The following is a 17,818-nucleotide window of genomic DNA, read 5'->3' as shown; positions in this document are numbered from 1 at the left end:
CTGAGGGAGGTTTGAGGGCAGGCACCCGTTTTGGGGCTGGCACCTTTGTCCTGGGAGCAGGGTCTCGACGTTTCCAGTTTGGTGGATTTGGGCATATTTTTGATGATAGTGACGTGAGGTGCTATGTTGAGGCCTTGCTCGGCTAGGCGAGCCCGCAGCCCCAATGTGAGTGGTGGTGTGCGAGGGCCGCTGAGGGAGGTTTGAGGGCAGGCACCCGTTTTGGGGCTGGCACCTTTGTCCTGGGAGCAGGGTCTCGACGTTTCCAGTTTGGTGGATTTGGGCATATTTTTGATGATAGTGACGTGAGGTGCTATGTTGAGGCCTTGCTCGGCTAGGCGAGCCCGCAGCCCCAATGTGAGTGGTGGTGTGCGAGGGCCGCTGAGGGAGGTTTGAGGGCAGGCACCCATTTTGGGGCTGGCACCTTTGTCCTGGGAGCAGGGTCTCGACGTTTCCAGTTTGGTGGATTTGGGCATTTTTTTGATGATAGTGACGTGAGGTGCTATGTTGAGGCCTTGCTCGGCTAGGCGAGCCCGCAGCCCCAATGTGAGTGGTGGTGTGCGAGGGCCGCTGAGGGAGGTTTGAGGGCAGGCACCCGTTTTGGGGCTGGCACCTTTGTCCTGGGAGCAGGGTCTCGACGTTTCCAGTTTGGAGGATGAATGCTGATTTTTGCTGATTGTGACGTGAGGTGCTATGTTGAGGCCTTGCTCGGCTAGGCGAGCCCGCAGCCCCAATGTGAGTGGTGGTGTGCGAGGGCCGCTGAGGGAGGTTTGAGGGCAGGCACCCGTTTTGGGGCTGTCACCTTTGTCCTGGGAGCAGGGTCTCGACGTTTCCAGTTTGGTGGATTTGGGCATTTTTTTGATGATAGTGATGTGAGGTGGTATGTTGAGGCCTTGCTCGGCTAGGCGAGCCCGCAGCCCCAATGTGAGTGGTGGTGTGCGAGGGCCGCTGAGGGAGGTTTGAGGGCAGGCACCCGTTTTGGGGCTGGCACCTTTGTCCTGGGAGCAGTGAACGACGTCACCATCACGGCTCGACTCTTTGACATATTTTTTTACACTTAACTTTTCTTTAACCTTTGGTTTTTTGGGGTTTTGGTTGGTTTTTTTTTTTTTAATTTCCTAAGGGAAACCGATGCTAAGTTTTGGCCGGAATAAAGGCCGGGGCCCGTAAATGCTGTATAAATGCTGTAAATCACATATTAGCAATAGTAGCCTTTAACCCCTTCGGCATTTTTTTTTTTTTTTTGCGGGGGGGGGGAGCAGGAGAGGAAAGAAGACAGCCCAGGGTGAAGAAGACACCCCGGATTTGGAGGTGCTGCCCCGGTAGGGATGCTCGACTCCTCGATGCTCCGGGATGCTCCGGTCGTTTTGGGGGCCGAAGGTGCTGGAAATCCCGTCGCCCTACGGGGGGGGCTTGCTCCCTCTGTTCGGCCTGTAAAAATAGGAAGGGAGCCCTTGAGATGACTGGAAGTCTTGTTTTATTATTTTTATTAATATTATTATTATTATTATTGTTATTTTCACAAGCTTTAAAACCAGAAATCATTAAAACACGTTGCTTTGGAGGGTTCGGTGTTTAATGCCACCGCGACGGGGTGTCCTGGGGGGGGGGGGCACCACTGGGATGGGGGGTGACCCCAGGGGATGGGGGGTGACTCGGGGGGATGGGGGGGTGACCCCAGGGGATGGGGGGTGACCCCAGGGAAACCCATGGGCTTTTTTTCCCCGTTGCCCTTTCATCCTGGACGCTGGAGAGCAAAGGGCACAACGCCTGAGGGGGGGAAAGGATGCAACACCCCCCCCACCCCCCCAAAAGACCCCCCAAGTGATGTCTGCTGCCTGCCCTGCCTGGGGGGGGCTGTGGGGCACAGCCACCCTCCTGCCGACACCCTTTGTGCCACGGCCCCCCCGCCAGCTCTTGTGTGTCCCCCCCCTTCCCCCGTGTCCCCCCCGGCCCCGGGCCCAGGCAGGCCCCGCCCCTTTCCCCGCCCCGGTCCCGGCAACCCCCGGGGGGGGGGAACTGCGGGGAGGGGCGGGGCGGGGCGGGGCGGAAGGGGCCGGGCAAGGGAACGGAACGGAAGGGGAGGGAAGCGGGAGAGGCGCTGGGTTCCCCGGGGCAGGAAGCGGCGGCCGGGGGCTCCGGGAAGGGCCCGGGTGAGGGGCGCCTCCGGGTCCCGGCAGCCATGCCCTTGTCTCCCTCCCGGGCACGGAGCCGGGGCCCGGCGGGGCGGCGAAGCGCGGCGAGGGACCGGGAGCGGGAGCGGCAGCACCGAGCCCAGGTGAGGGACGCCGGGGGGTTCCGGGGCTGGGAGGGGGCGGTCTGGCGCCGGGGGCGGCTGCTGGGCGCGGGCCGGGCCCTGCCGGGGAGCCCCAGCCCCGGGGGCCTCGCTGGGGACGGCCCTGCCCGGCCCCGGCCCTCTGCCCGCCGGGGCTGGCCGTGCAGCCCAAGGCCGGCCCTGCATCGGTGTAGCTCCAGCCCAGGGAAATTTCAGCTCCAGCCCTACAGTTTTTATTTGAACTCCAGTTCTGTGGTCTTTGGGTTTGCTCCAGCCCCACAGCAGTGATTTCGGCCCCAGGCCTATGGTCCTTAGCCCAGCTCTGTGTGATTTCAGCCTCAGCCCTTCTGGTCTGTATTTCAGCTCCACTCCCAGCCCGACTGCAGTGATTTCAGCTCCGGCCCTACAGTTTTTATTCCAGCTCCAGGTTCGGTGTTTCAGCTCCAGCCGCAGTCGTTCTTCAGCCCCAGCTCTGTCACATCTCAGCTCCAGCCCACAGCAGTGATTTCAGCTCCGGCCCTGCCATCTTTAGTCCAGCTCTGGGTGATTTCAGCTCAAGCCCTGTGGTTTTTATTTCAGCTCTGAGTGACGTCAGCGCTGGCCCTACAGTTCTTATTTCAGCCCCAGCCCTGAAGGATTTATTTCAGCTCCAGCTCCAGGTTTGGTATTTCAGCTCCAGCCCCACAGCAGTGAGTTCAGCCCAGCCCTACAGTTTTTTTTTCAGCTCTGAGTGATTTCAGCTCTGGCCCTACAGTTTTTATTTCAGCTCCGGGTTCAGTATTTCAGCTGTTAGATTTGAGCTCCACTCCCAGCCCCACAGCAGTGATTGCAGCCCCATCCCTACCATCTTGATTCCAGCTCCAGAGATTTCAGCCCCACAGCTTTTATTCCAGCTCCATTCCCAGCCCTACAGTTTTTATTTCAGCTCTGGCCCTACAGTATTTATTTCAGCTCCAGGTTCGGTGTTTCAGCTCCAGCCGCAGTCGTTCTTCAGCCCCAGCTCTGTCCTGGCTCAGCTCCAGCCCCACAGCAGTGATTTCAGCCCCAGCCCTGCCATCTTTAGTCCAGCTCTGGGTGATTTCAGCTCAGGCCCTGTGGTTTTTATTTCAGCTCTGAGTGATTTCAGCCCCGGCCCTACAGTTTAGATTTCAACTCCAGCTCCAGGTTTGTTATTTCAGCTCCAGCCCCACAGCAGTGATTTCAGCCCTGGCCCTACAGTTTTTATTTCAGCTCTGAGTGATTTCAGCTCTGGCCGTACAGTATTTATTTCAGCTCTGGCCCTGAAGGATTTCTTTCAGCTCCAGCCCCAGGTTCAGTATTTCAGCTGTTAGATTTCAGCTCCGACCCTACAGTTTTTAGTCCAGCTCTGTTAGATTTCAGCCCCAGCTGTACAGTTTTTATTTCAGCTTCAGGTTTGGTATTTCAGCTCCAGCTGCAGTCGTTCTTCAGCCCGAGCCCCACATCAGACATTTCAGCCCCGGCACTACAGTTTTTATTCCAGCTCTGAGTGATTTCAGCTCCAGGTTCGGTGTTTCAGCTCCAGCCGCAGTCGTCCTTCAGCCCCAGCTCTGTCACATCTCAGCTCCAGCCCCACAGCAGTGATTTCAGCTCCAGCCCTGCCATCTTTATTCAAGCTCTGAGATTTCAGCTCTGGCCCTATGCTCTGTATTTCAGCTGCATTCCCAGCCCCACAGCAGTGATTTGAGCCCCAGCCCAAAAGTTTTTATTTCGCCTCCAGTTCTACGGCATTTCAGCCCCACAGCAGTGATTGCAGCCCCAGCCCTACCATCTTTATTCCAGCTCTGAGTGATTTCAGTTCTGATCCTACAGATTTTATTTCAGCTCCAGGTTCGGTGTTTCAGCTCCAGCCGCAGTCGTTCTTCAGCTCCAGCTCTGTCACGTCTCAGCCGCAGCCCCACAGCAGTGATTTCAGCTCCAACCCTGCCATCCTGATTTCATCTCCCACCCTACAGTAGCTATTGAACCCCAGGATTTCCACTCCAGGCCTGTGCTGTTTCCCCTCCCACCCACCCACTCTTCATTTCACCCCCCCCAGCCTCACAGACTTTCTTACGGCTCCAGCTCTGCGTTGTTTCAGCTCCAGCCCTGCAGTGTTTAGCTCAGCCTCAGCTCTACATCTTCCTGCTGCCTCCGTGTTCTCACAGCAGCTCTGGGGGCTGTTGATAAGGTAGTAAGTCAATCACTGTCATCACTCAACTATCAAAACTGTCCCACTGTGTCTGTGCCCTGAATAAAGTGTTCCTGTTGTGTGTGTGTCCCCATTTCAGAGGGGAGTTTGGCCTGGTGCATGCTGGCATCCCGTGTTTCAGGGGCAAATAAAACCAGACCCCCACCTCTGGTGAGGGTCCCACAGCCCTGCCACCACCCCCCCCCCAGTGTTTGGGGGCTGGGAGCAGCCACTGGGCCACCTCTTCCCTGTCCCAGAAGCCACCACTTGGGCTGGTTCTGAGCCCCAACCCCCCCAGCTTGTTTTCAGGCCCAGAAACACAGCACTCTGGGGACTTTTGGAGCAGCTGAACCCCAGGACTGAGCTGGGCTGTTCAGCCCCAACCACAGAACTTCATCCTCCTTTGGGGGGCTGGAAACACCCTTGAGGCTGCTGCTGCTGTGGCCCATGTGTGAAGGGAAAGGGGGGCCACAGCCCAGGGAGTGCTTGGGAACTGCGGGCACCCACCCAGACAGGGAAAGCTTTATTGCACTTTATTCCACTTGATTTTTCAGTTATTGTTATGCATTACACTTCTTGTAATAAACCAACACAATAGCTTTATTAGCAGTACTAGTTACAGTATTGTTTAAAAGCCAAGCGCGCCCCCCTCCCCCCACCCGCGGCAACATCCGCGGGGAGCCGGGCCCGGGAACCCCCACGCAGCCCGGCCGCGCCCCGACCCCCCACCCGACCCCCGCTGGGGCTCGGCACCCGCCCCCTGTAGCGGCCGGCGCCCCTCCTCGCTCGGCGCCGCTCCGGCCGCCGCTGCCCGACACAAGCGGGGAAGAGCCAACAGAACGCGACCTGGCTGTCACGCCGGGCACGGACCCAAGCGGCACCCCCGTCCCAGGGCATCGCCCGCCCGGGCCGCGTCTCCCCGACCACCTCCCGCCCGGCGCCGTCGACCGCAAGGCTCCCGCCCCCGGAACACACCGCGAACCCGCCCGCACAGTGGCTCGGGCCCGGTCAGACGCAGGGGGCCCACGGCCGGACACTACTGCCCGCCGCCCCAGGACTGAGCTGTTCAGCCCCAAACACAGCACTTAGTCCTCGCTTGGGGGGGGCTGGCTGGAAACACCCCCAGGGGCTGCTGCTCCTCTGGCCCATGTGTGAGGGGGAAGGCACCCGCCCAGGGCCCCGGGCAGGGAGTGCTTGGGAACTGGGGGGGGGGGGGGGGGGGCGGCAGGGGGCACCTCCCGCGGGGAGGAACCGGCCCTGGGGCACTGGGGGCAGCACCCACCCACCCTCCCCCGGGGAAAGCTTTATTGCACTGGATTACACTTTATTATCGCACCGTTACGGTTACACAGCGTGCTTACAGGACCATCATAAACCAGCAAGAGTTCTTTATTCTCTGTAGTTGCAGCAGTATTTAAGCCCCAGCCTCCACAGCCCCGCTCCCCGCAGCCCCGCTCCCCACAGCCCCGCTCCCCGCAGGAGCCGGGCCCGGTCCCCCCCAGCCCGGCCCGGCCCAGCCCAGTCGCACCCCGGTCCTGCTCGGCACCCGAACCGGTCGTCGCGTCCCCCCACATGCCCCGGGCAGCGGCCGGCGCCCTTCCCGCCCCTGCGGCACCGGCACCCGCTCGGCGCCGCTCCGGCCTCCGGGGCCGCCGCTGCCCGACACAAGCGGGGAGCAGCCGCCGGCACGGGAACCCGCTCCCACCCACGGCCCGGACCGGCACCCCCGACCCGGGACACGGCCCGCCCGGGCCCGCGTCTGACCGGGTCTCCCCCGCCCGGCACCCCCGGCCCCGGCACACACCGCGGGCCCGCCCGCGCGAACGGAGGCCCCGGCCCGGCCAGACACACGGGAACCGCGGCCGACCACCGCTGCCAGCCACCCCGCTCCCAGCGCCCCCCCGGCCCGGCTCACCGGCGCTCCTCAGCCCGCGGGGCGGCAGCAGCACCACCCCCACGGCCGCTCCCCACGGCCGCCGCCACACACTGACAGCGCCGCCGGCCCGCGCAAGCGCTCTACCCTCTCGGGCCCCGCCCCCACCCCCGACCAGCCCACCCGTGCCCCGCCCATCTCCGCGCCGCCCAATCGCGACCCGCCCTTTCCCTCCGGCCACGCCCCATCCCGTCCATCTCCGCCCAATCGCGGCCCGCCCTTTCACTCCTGCCACGCCCCATCCCGTCCATCTCCGCGCCGCCCAATCCCGGCCCGCCCTTTCCCTCCGGCCACGCCCCATCCCGTCCATCTCCGCACCGCCCAATCGCGGCCCGCCCTTTCCCTCCTGCCACGCCCCATCCCGTCCATCTCCGCGCCGCCCAATCGCGGCCCGCCCTTTCACTCCGGCCACGCCCCATCCCGTCCATCTCCGCGCCGCCCAATCGCGGCCCGCCCTTTCACTCCGGCCCCGCTGAACCCGCTCCGGGAGAGCCGACCCGCAAGGAGTCGCGGTTTCCGGGTCCCGCCCCGTTCTCCCTCTCAGCCCCGCTCCCGGAGGGCGCCCGGCCCGGGCAGTCCCGGCGGCAGCTGAGGCCCTTCCCGGCTTTAGGGGCTTGAACGGGAACCGGGGGCGGCCTCGCTGCGGAGCCCCTGCCCGCTCTCCCCGGCACACCGACAGCGGCTGCCGGGGCTACTGCAGCGGGGCCGCGACCCCTCGAGTCTCCCGGCAGCGGCCCCCGCGGCTGCGCGGGGCACAGGCTGGGCTCCGGGTCCCGGCAGCCATGCCCTTGTCTCCCTCCCGGGCACGGAGCCGGGGCCCGGCGGGGCGGCGAAGCGCGCCGAGGGACCGGGAGCGGCAGCACCGAGCCCAGGTGAGGGACGCCGGGGGGTTCCGGGGCTGGGGGGGGGCGGTCTGGGGCCGGGGGAGCCCTGTCTCCCTGCCCGGCCCCGGCCCTCTGCCCGCCGGGGCTGGCCGTGCAGCCCAAGGCTCCCACGCGCTTCATTGCAGCTCCCGCCTGGCCCAGCTCCGCTCAGGGACGCTCCGGCTCGGCACCAGCTCGGCTCCAGCCCCGCGCTCGGCGCTTCGGCCCCGGCTCCGGCCCGGAGGCGTCTGCGCTCCCGGTGCTGGGCGCTGCGGGGAACAGATGCTGCTGCTGCTGCTGCTGCTGCTTCCGACAGCTCCGGCTGAGGGGAACCCGGGCTGCTGCCCTCTCTGGCTCAGGAAAGCTCCGGCTTGTTCCAGCTCCGGCTGATGGACGCTCCAGCCCCGCATGGCTGCAGCTGCAGCTCCAGCCCCGTGTGATTTCGGCTCCCGATGCCGCCCGCTCCAGGTAAGAGACGCTCCGGCCGACGGACGAGCTGTCTCGTTCCCCGTCTCCCCGGCGCCAAGTTCGGTCCTTTGCCGGCCGAGGCGGGAGCCCAGGCTGCTCAGCACGGCGTTACCCAGGGGGTTCAGTCCCTCATTTTTGCCGTAAATATGGTAAATGCGGCTGTGCGGAGCGACGGAATCGCCCCCCTTAAGGGCTGGCTGGGCTCCTCGGTCACCGCCGCTGCTCGGGTCACCGCTCCGTGCGGGGGGTGTGTGTGTCCATCGTCGCTGCTCCAAACCCGCGTCCCGCAGGGGGTTCTGCTGGATTCCGGCCGTGGCTTTGTGCCCGCTGTCACGGAAGGGTCGGTCTTCTCTGGGGTGTCCTCGGCTTGGGTCTGGGGGTCACGTGGGGGGGGGGGGGGCCCAGGGAAAAGCTGCGACCCCCAGGCAGCATTCGTTCTGTCGCAGTTTCCAGCTCGCCTTTCGCACGGGCTCAGGGACCCGCCGGCTTGTTGCAGCTCCGGCTCCTCCACGCTCCGGCCGATGGACGTCCCACCTCGTCCCACCCCTGCCCGCTCCGGCCGAGAGACGCTCCTGCTCCTGACAGCCCCGGGGGCTTTTGTCCAGCTCCGGCCCTGCGTCATTTTGGGCCCAGCCGAGACACCGGACGTTCCCGTTTCTCGCAGCTCCAGCCCTACAGCTCCTCCCAGCTCTGCCCAATGGACGCTCGAGCCCTGCGTGAGCTCCTGCTGCTTCCAGCTCCAGGCGCCGGACGCTCGGCTGGTTCCCCTCCCGCTGAGGGGCCCCCAGCTCGGAGTCAGAGCTGCTCCCCAGCTCTGGGGGCTGGTGACGAGGTCGTAAATCAATCACTGTCATCGCTCAAGTACCACCCCTGTCTGGCCCTTGAATAAAGCCTCGGTGCCCCCATTTTCGCCCAGAGACTATCTCAGACGTTGAGTTCGGCCTGGTGCATGCCAGCGTCCCGCGCTTCGGCGGCAAACGCGACCGGACCCCCACCTCCGGTGAGGGTCCCGCAGCCCTGCCCCACCCACCCACCGACTTCCCCCCACCCCCAGAGCTGGCATTTGGGGGCTGGGAAGGGCTGCTCAGGCTCCAGTTCCCAGCCCCTAAAGGCAGCGCTTGGGCTGGTTCTGAGCCCCAACACCCTGCAGGCCACCCCCACCCCCTGCCAGCTTGTTTTCAGGCCCAGAAACGCAGCACTGGGCTCCATTTCCAAGCTCTGAAAACGCAGCACTTTTAGTCTCTTTTTTGGGTTGAGCTGCTGAACCCCAGGACTGAGCTGTTCAGCCCCAAACACAGCACTTAGTCCTCGCTTGGGGGGGGCTGGCTGGAAACACCCCCAGGGGCTGCTGCTCCTCTGGCCCATGTATGAGGGGGAAGGGGGAAGGTACCCGCCCAGGGCCCCGGGCAGGGAGTGCTTGGGAACTGGGGGGGGGGGGGGGGGGCAGGGGGCACCTCCCGCGGGGAGGAACCGGCCCTGGGGCACTGGGGGCAGCACCCACCCACCCCCCCCCGGGGAAAGCTTTATTGCACTGGATTACACTTTATTATCGCACCGTTACGGTTACACAGCGTGCTTACAGGACCATCATAAACCAGCAAGAGTTCTTTATTCTCTGTAGTTGCAGCAGTATTTAAGCCCCAGCCTCCACAGCCCCGCTCCCCACAGCCCCGCTCCCCACAGCCCCGCTCCCCACAGCCCCGCTCCCCACAGCCCCGCTCCCCACAGCCGCAGCCCCCGCAGGAGCCGGGCCCGGTCCCCCCCAGCCCGGCCCGGCCCAGCCCAGTCGCACCCCGGTCCTGCTCGGCACCCGAACCGGTCGTCGCGTCCCCCCACATGCCCCGGGCAGCGGCCGGCGCCCTTCCCGCCCCTGCGGCACCGGCACCCGCTCGGCGCCGCTCCGGCCTCCGGGGCCGCCGCTGCCCGACACAAGCGGGGAGCAGCCGCCGGCACGGGAACCCGCTCCCACCCACGGCCCGGACCGGCACCCCCGACCCGGGACACGGCCCGCCCGGGCCCGCGTCTGACCGGGTCTCCCCCGCCCGGCACCCCCGGCCCCGGCACACACCGCGGGCCCGCCCGCGCGAACGGAGGCCCCGGCCCGGCCAGACACACGGGAACGGCGGCCGGGAACCGCTGCCAACCACCCCGCTCCCAGCGCACCCCAGCCCGGCTCACCGGCGCTCCTAGGCCCACGGGGGAGCGGGAGCGGCAGCAGCAACAGCACCCACCGCCGCTCCCCGCCGCCGCCGCTCAGCACTACTGCCGCCGCCACCGCCGCCCGCGCACGCGCCCTACAGCCTCCGGACCCGCCAATCCCAGCCCGAGACACCGCCCGGACCCGCCCAGCCGCGGCCCGCCCATCCCCGCTCGGCCCAATCCTGGCCCGCCATTTCAACCCGCCCCGGTTTATCTCATCTCCGCTCGAACCAATCCCGACCCTTCATGTCACGCCACGCCCATCTCCGCTGGGCCCAATCCCAACCCGCCATTTCAATCCGCCCCGGTTTATCCCGTCTCTGCTCCGCCCAAGCCCGTCCGGTCTTTTCAAACCGGGCCCGCCCCCCTCTGGCGCCCCGTCTCCGCCTCACCCGTCCCCCGGAGGCCCCGAGCGCGCCGTCGCCGCCGCTCCGGGAGACTCGAGGGGTCGCGGCTCCGCTGGGGTAGCCCCGGCAGCTGCTGATGGTGTGCTGGGGAGAGCGGGCGGGCCCGGATTGAAATGGCGGGCCGGGATTGGGCGGAGCAGAGACGGGATACACTGGGGCGGATTGAAATGGCGGGTTGGGATTGGGCCCAGCGGAGATGGGCGTGGCGTGACATGAAGGGTCGGGATTGGCTCGAGCGGAGATGGGATAAACCAGGGCGGATTGAAATGGCGGGCCGGGATTGGGTCGAGCGGTGATGGGCGGGCCGCGGCTGGGCGGGCCGGATTGGTGGGTCCGGGCGGTGTCTCGGGCTGGGATTGGCGGGTCCGGAGGCTGTAGGGCGCGTGCGCGGGCGGCGGTGGCGGCAGTAGTGCTGAGCGGCGGGAGCGGCGGTGGGTGCTGTTGGTGCTGCCGGTGCTGCCGCTCCCCCGCGGGCCCAGGAGCGCCGGTGAGCCGGGCTGGGGGGCGCTGGGAGCGGGGTGGCTGGCAGCGGTTCCCGGCCGCGGTTCCCGCGTGTCTGGCCGGGCCGGGCCGGGGCCTCCGTTCGCGCGGGCGGGCCCGCGGTGTGTGCCGGGGCCGGGGGTGCCGGGCGGGGGAGACCCGGTCAGACGCGGGCCCGGGCGGGCCGTGTCCCGGGTCGGGGGTGCTGGTCCGGGCCGTGGGTGGGAGCGGGTTTCCGTGCCGGCGGCTGCTCCCCGCTTGTGTCGGGCAGCGGCGGCCCCGGAGGCCGGAGCGGCGCCGAGCGGGTGCCGGTGCCGCAGGGGCGGGAAGGGCGCCGGCCGCTGCCCGGGGCATGTGGGGGGACGCGACGACCGGTTCGGGTGCCGAGCAGGACCGGGGTGCGGCTGGGCTGGGCCGGGCCGGGCTGGGGGGGACCGGGCCCGGCTCCTGCGGGGGCTGCGGTTGTGGGGAGCGGGGCTGTGGAGGCTGGGGCTTAAATACTGCTGCAACTACAGAGAATAAAGAACTCTTGCTGGTTTATGATGGTCCTGTAAGCACGCTGTGTAACCGTAACGGTGCGATAATAAAGTGTAATCCAGTGCAATAAAGCTTTCCCCGGGGGGGGGGTGGGTGGGTGCTGCCCCCAGTGCCCCAGGGCCGGTTCCTCCCCGCGGGAGGTGCCCCCTGCCCCCCCCCCCCAGTTCCCAAGCACTCCCTGCCCGGGGCCCTGGGCGGGTGCCTTCCCCCTCACACATGGGCCAGAGGAGCAGCAGCCCCGGGGGGTGTTTCCAGCCAGCCCCCCCCAAGCGAGGACTAAGTGCTGTGTTTGGGGCTGAACAGCTCAGTCCTGGGGTTCAGCAGCTCAGTCCAAAGAAGAGACTAAAAGTGCTGCGTTTTCAGAGCTTGGAAATGGAGCCCAGTGCTGCGTTTCTGGGCCTGAAAACAAGCTGGCAGGGGGTGGGGGTGGCCTGCAGGGTGTTGGGGCTCAGAACCAGCCCAAGCGCTGCCTTTAGGGGCTGGGAACTGGAGCCTGAGCAGCCCTTCCCAGCCCCCAAATGCCAGCTCTGGGGGTGGGGGGAAGTCGGTGGGTGGGTGGGGCAGGGCTGCGGGACCCTCACCGGAGGTGGGGGTCCGGTCGCGTTTGCCCCCGAAGCGCGGGACGCTGGCATGCACCAGGCCGAACTCAACGTCTGAGATAGTCTCTGGGCGAAAATGGGGGCACCGAGGCTTTATTCAAGGGCCAGACAGGGGTGGTACTTGAGCGATGACAGTGATTGATTTACGACCTCGTCACCAGCCCCCAGAGCTGGGGAGCAGCTCTGACTCCGAGCTGGGGGCCCCTCAGCGGGAGGGGAACCAGCCGAGCGTCCGGCGCCTGGAGCTGGAAGCAGCAGGAGCTCACGCAGGGCTCGAGCGTCCATTGGGCAGAGCTGGGAGGAGCTGTAGGGCTGGAGCTGCGAGAAACGGGAACGTCCGGTGTCTCGGCTGGGCCCAAAATGACGCAGGGCCGGAGCTGGACAAAAGCCCCCGGGGCTGTCAGGAGCAGGAGCGTCTCTCGGCCGGAGCGGGCAGGGGTGGGACGAGGTGGGACGTCCATCGGCCGGAGCGTGGAGGAGCCGGAGCTGCAACAAGCCGGCGGGTCCCTGAGCCCGTGCGAAAGGCGAGCTGGAAACTGCGACAGAACGAATGCTGCCTGGGGGTCGCAGCTTTTCCCTGGGCCCCCCCACCCCCCACGTGACCCCCAGACCCAAGCCGAGGACACCCCAGAGAAGACCGACCCTTCCGTGACAGCGGGCACAAAGCCACGGCCGGAATCCAGCAGAACCCCCTGCGGGAAGCGGGTTTGGAGCAGCGACGATGGACACACACACCCCCCGCACGGAGCGGTGACCCGAGCAGCGGCGGTGACCGAGGAGCCCAGCCAGCCCTTAAGGGGGGCGATTCCGTCGCTCCGCACAGCCGCATTTACCATATTTACGGCAAAAATGAGGGACTGAACCCCCTGGGTAACGCCGTGCTGAGCAGCCTGGGCTCCCGCCTCGGCCGGCAAAGGACCGAACTTGGCGCCGGGGAGACGGGGAACGAGACAGCTCGTCCGTCGGCCGGAGCGTCTCTTACCTGGAGCGGGCGGCATCGGGAGCCGAAATCACACGGGGCTGGAGCTGCAGCTGCAGCCATGCGGGGCTGGAGCGTCCATCAGCCGGAGCTGGAACAAGCCGGAGCTTTCCTGAGCCAGAGAGGGCAGCAGCCCGGGTTCCCCTCAGCCGGAGCTGTCGGAAGCAGCAGCAGCAGCAGCAGCAGCAGCATCTGTTCCCCGCAGCGCCCAGCACCGGGAGCGCAGACGCCTCCGGGCCGGAGCCGGGGCCGAAGCGCCGAGCGCGGGGCTGGAGCCGAGCTGGTGCCGAGCCGGAGCGTCCCTGAGCGGAGCTGGGCCAGGCGGGAGCTGCAATGAAGCGCGTGGGAGCCTTGGGCTGCACGGCCAGCCCCGGCGGGCAGAGGGCCGGGGCCGGGCAGGGAGACAGGGCTCCCCCGGCGCCAGACCGCCCCCCCCCAGCCCCGGAACCCCCCGGCGTCCCTCACCTGGGCTCGGTGCTGCCGCTCCCGGTCCCTCGGCGCGCTTCGCCGCCCCGCCGGGCCCCGGCTCCGTGCCCGGGAGGGAGACAAGGGCATGGCTGCCGGGACCCGGAGCCCAGCCTGTGCCCCGCGCAGCCGCGGGGGCCGCTGCCGGGAGACTCGAGGGGTCGCGGCCCCGCTGCAGTAGCCCCGGCAGCCGCTGTCGGTGTGCCGGGGAGAGCGGGCAGGGGCTCCGCAGCGAGGCCGCCCCCGGTTCCCGTTCAAGCCCCTAAAGCCGGGAAGGGCCTCAGCTGCCGCCGGGACTGCCCGGGCCGGGCGCCCTCCGGGAGCGGGGCTGAGAGGGAGAACGGGGCGGGACCCGGAAACCGCGACTCCTTGCGGGTCGGCTCTCCCGGAGCGGGTTCAGCGGGGCCGGAGTGAAAGGGCGGGCCGCGATTGGGCGGCGCGGAGATGGACGGGATGGGGCGTGGCAGGAGTGAAAGGGCGGGCCGGGATTGGGCGGCGCGGAGATGGACGGGATGGGGCGTGGCCGGAGGGAAAGGGCGGGCCGGGATTGGGCGGCGCGGAGATGGACGGGATGGGGCGTGGCAGGAGTGAAAGGGCGGGCCGCGATTGGGCGGAGCGGCGACGGGATGGGGCGTGGCCGGAGTGAAAGGGCGGGTCGCGATTGGGCGGCGCGGAGATGGGCGGGGCACGGGTGGGCTGGTCGGGGGTGGGGGCGGGGCCCGAGAGGGTAGAGCGCTTGCGCGGGCCGGCGGCGCTGTCAGTGTGTGGCGGCGGCCGTGGGGAGCGGCCGTGGGGGTGGTGCTGCTGCCGCCCCGCGGGCTGAGGAGCGCCGGTGAGCCGGGCCGGGGGGGCGCTGGGAGCGGGGTGGCTGGCAGCGGTGGTCGGCCGCGGTTCCCGTGTGTCTGGCCGGGCCGGGGCCTCCGTTCGCGCGGGCGGGCCCGCGGTGTGTGCTGGGGCCGGGGGTGCCGGGCGGGGGAGACCCGGTCAGACGCGGGCCCGGGCGGGCCGTGTCCCGGGTCGGGGGTGCCGGTCCGGGCCGTGGGTGGGAGCGGGTTCCCGTGCCGGCGGCTGCTCCCCGCTTGTGTCGGGCAGCGGCGGCCCCGGAGGCCGGAGCGGCGCCGAGCGGGTGCCGGTGCCGCAGGGGCGGGAAGGGCGCCGGCCGCTGCCCGGGGCATGTGGGGGGACGCGACGACCGGTTCGGGTGCCGAGCAGGACCGGGGTGCGACTGGGCTGGGCCGGGCCGGGCTGGGGGGGACCGGGCCCGGCTCCTGCGGGGGCTGCGGGGAGCGGGGCTGCGGGGAGCGGGGCTGCGGGGAGCGGGGCTGCGGGGAGCGGGGCTGCGGGGAGCGGGGCTGCGGGGAGCGGGGCTGTGGAGGCTGGGGCTTAAATACTGCTGCAACTACAGAGAATAAAGAACTGTTGCTGGTTTATGATGGTCCTGTAAGCACACTGTGTAACCGTAACGGTGCGATAATAAAGTGTAATCCAGTGCAATAAAGCTTTCCCCGGGGGAGGGTGGGTGGGTGCTGCCCCCAGTGCCCCGGGGCCGGTTCCTCCCCGCGGGAGGTGCCCCCCCCCCCCCCCCCCCCCCCCCCCCCCCCCCCCAGTTCCCAAGCACTCCCTGCCCGGGGCCCTGGGCGGGTGCCTTCCCCCTCACACATGGGCCAGAGGAGCAGCAGCCCCGGGGGGTGTTTCCAGCCAGCCCCCCCCAAGCGAGGACTAAGTGCTGTGTTTGGGGCTGAACAGCTCAGTCCTGGGGCGGCGGGCAGTAGTGTCCGGCCGTGGGCCCCCTGCGTCTGACCGGGCCCGAGCCACTGTGCGGGCGGGTTCGCGGTGTGTTCCGGGGGCGGGAGCCTTGCGGTCGACGGCGCCGGGCGGGAGGTGGTCGGGGAGACGCGGCCCGGGCGGGCGATGCCCTGGGACGGGGGTGCCGCTTGGGTCCGTGCCCGGCGTGACAGCCAGGTCGCGTTCCGTTGGCTCTTCCCCGCTTGTGTCGGGCAGCGGCGGCCGGAGCGGCGCCGAGCGAGGAGGGGCGCCGGCCGCTACAGGGGGCGGGTGCCGAGCCCCAGCGGGGGTCGGGTGGGGGGTCGGGGCGCGGCCGGGCTGCGTGGGGGTTCCCGGGCCCGGCTCCCCGCGGATGTTGCCGCGGGTGGGGGGGTGCGCTTGGCTTTTAAACAATACTGTAACTAGTACTGCTAATAAAGCTATTGTGTTGGTTTATTACAAGAAGTGTAATGCATAACAATAATTGAAAAATCAAGTGGAATAAAGTGCAATAAAGCTTTCCCTGTCTGGGTGGGTGCCCGCAGTTCCCAAGCACTCCCTGGGCTGTGGCCCCCCTTTCCCTTCACACATGGGCCACAGCAGCAGCAGCCTCAAGGGTGTTTCCAGCCCCCCAAAGGAGGATGAAGTTCTGTGGTTGGGGCTGAACAGCCCAGCTCAGTCCTGGGGTTCAGCTGCTCCAAAAGTCCCCAGAGTGCTGTGTTTCTGGGCCTGAAAACAAGCTGTGAGGGGGGGGTTGGGGCTCAGAACCAGCCCAAGTGGTGGCTTCTGGGACAGGGAAGAGGTGGCCCAGTGGCTGCTCCCAGCCCCCAAACACTGGGGGGGGGGTGTGGTGGCAGGGCTGTGGGACCCTCACCAGAGGTGGGGGTCTGGTTTTATTTGCCCCTGAAACATGGGATGCCAGCATGCACCAGGCCAAACTCCCCTCTGAAATGGGGACACACACACAACAGGAACACTTTATTCAGGGGACAGACACAGTGGGACAGTTTTGATAGTTGAGTGATGACAGTGATTGACTTACTACCTTATCAACAGCCCCCAGAGCTGCTGTGAGAACACGGAGGCAGCAGGAAGATGTAGAGCTGAGGCTGAGCTAAACACTGCAGGGCTGGAGCTGAAACAACGCAGAGCTGGAGCCGTAAGAAAGTCTGTGAGGCTGGGGGGGGTGAAATGAAGAGTGGGTGGGTGGGAGGGGAAACAGCACAGGCCTGGAGTGGAAATCCTGGGGTTCAATAGCTACTGTAGGGTGGGAGATGAAATCAGGATGGCAGGGTTGGAGCTGAAATCACTGCTGTGGGGCTGCGGCTGAGATGTGACAGAGCTGGAGCTGAAGAACGACTGCGGCTGGAGCTGAAACACCGAACCTGGAGCTGAAATAAAATCTGTAGGATCAGAACTGAAATCACTCAGAGCTGGAATAAAGATGGTAGGGCTGGGGCTGCAATCACTGCTGTGGGGCTGAAATGCCGTAGAACTGGAGGCGAAATAAAAACTTTTGGGCTGGGGCTCAAATCACTGCTGTGGGGCTGGGAATGCAGCTGAAATACAGAGCATAGGGCCAGAGCTGAAATCTCAGAGCTTGAATAAAGATGGCAGGGCTGGAGCTGAAATCACTGCTGTGGGGCTGGAGCTGAGATGTGACAGAGCTGGGGCTGAAGGACGACTGCGGCTGGAGCTGAAACACCGAACCTGGAGCTGAAATCACTCAGAGCTGGAATAAAAACTGTAGTGCCGGGGCTGAAATGTCTGATGTGGGGCTCGGGCTGAAGAACGACTGCAGCTGGAGCTGAAATACCAAACCTGAAGCTGAAATAAAAACTGTACAGCTGGGGCTGAAATCTAACAGAGCTGGACTAAAAACTGTAGGGTCGGAGCTGAAATCTAACAGCTGAAATACTGAACCTGGGGCTGGAGCTGAAAGAAATCCTTCAGGGCCAGAGCTGAAATAAATACTGTACGGCCAGAGCTGAAATCACTCAGAGCTGAAATAAAAACTGTAGGGCCAGGGCTGAAATCACTGCTGTGGGGCTGGAGCTGAAATAACAAACCTGGAGCTGGAGTTGAAATCTAAACTGTAGGGCCGGGGCTGAAATCACTCAGAGCTGAAATAAAAACCACAGGGCCTGAGCTGAAATCACCCAGAGCTGGACTAAAGATGGCAGGGCTGGGGCTGAAATCACTGCTGTGGGGCTGGAGCTGAGCCAGGACAGAGCTGGGGCTGAAGAACGACTGCGGCTGGAGCTGAAACACCGAACCTGGAGCTGAAATAAAAACTGTAGGGCCAGAGCTGAAATAAAAACTGTAGGGCTGGGAATGGAGCTGGAATAAAAGCTGTGGGGCTGAAATCTCTGGAGCTGGAATCAAGATGGTAGGGATGGGGCTGCAATCACTGCTGTGGGGCTGGGAGTGGAGCTCAAATCTAACAGCTGAAATACTGAACCCGGAGCTGAAATAAAAACTGTAGGGCCAGAGCTGAAATCACTCAGAGCTGAAAAAAAAACTGTAGGGCTGGGCTGAACTCACTGCTGTGGGGCTGGAGCTGAAATACCAAACCTGGAGCTGGAGCTGAAATAAATCCTTCAGGGCTGGGGCTGAAATAAGAACTGTAGGGCCAGCGCTGACGTCACTCAGAGCTGAAATAAA

At 66.0% G+C, this 17,818-nt stretch overlaps 2 protein-coding genes and 1 long non-coding RNA gene across 3 annotated transcripts; 2 read left to right on the top strand and 1 right to left on the bottom strand.

Annotated features, from left to right (window-relative positions):
• The first annotated feature begins 2,057 nt into the window (after positions 1–2,057).
• On the top strand, positions 2,058–5,010 carry LOC129210955 (uncharacterized). The gene is made up of 3 exons (XR_008578691.1): positions 2,058–2,275; positions 4,329–4,460; positions 4,759–5,010. It is a non-coding gene; the product is annotated as an uncharacterized LOC129210955 (long non-coding RNA).
• A 1,022-nt stretch (positions 5,011–6,032) lies between these two features.
• On the top strand, positions 6,033–8,651 carry LOC129210841 (translation initiation factor IF-2-like). The gene is made up of 4 exons (XM_054837143.1): positions 6,033–6,071; positions 7,004–7,265; positions 7,403–7,724; positions 8,221–8,651. The coding sequence occupies exons 1-4, from the start codon at positions 6,033–6,035 to the stop codon at positions 8,561–8,563; spliced, it is 966 nt and encodes a 321-aa protein (XP_054693118.1). The 3' UTR covers positions 8,564–8,651.
• A 3,350-nt stretch (positions 8,652–12,001) lies between these two features.
• Positions 12,002–14,565, bottom strand: LOC129210840 (translation initiation factor IF-2-like). Its single transcript, XM_054837142.1, has 4 exons — positions 14,527–14,565; positions 13,391–13,652; positions 12,929–13,253; positions 12,002–12,432 (listed from the first exon to the last, which is right to left on the bottom strand). Exons 1-4 carry the CDS (start codon positions 14,563–14,565, stop codon positions 12,090–12,092), a joined length of 969 nt encoding a protein of 322 aa, XP_054693117.1. The 3' UTR covers positions 12,002–12,089.
• Positions 14,566–17,818: the final 3,253 nt, after the last annotated feature.

The sequence above is a fragment of the Grus americana genome, chromosome 10 (assembly GCF_028858705.1).
Source record: "Grus americana isolate bGruAme1 chromosome 10, bGruAme1.mat, whole genome shotgun sequence".
Classification (NCBI taxonomy): Eukaryota; Metazoa; Chordata; class Aves; order Gruiformes; family Gruidae; genus Grus; species Grus americana.
This window is presented reverse-complemented; position numbering and strand designations above follow the sequence as displayed.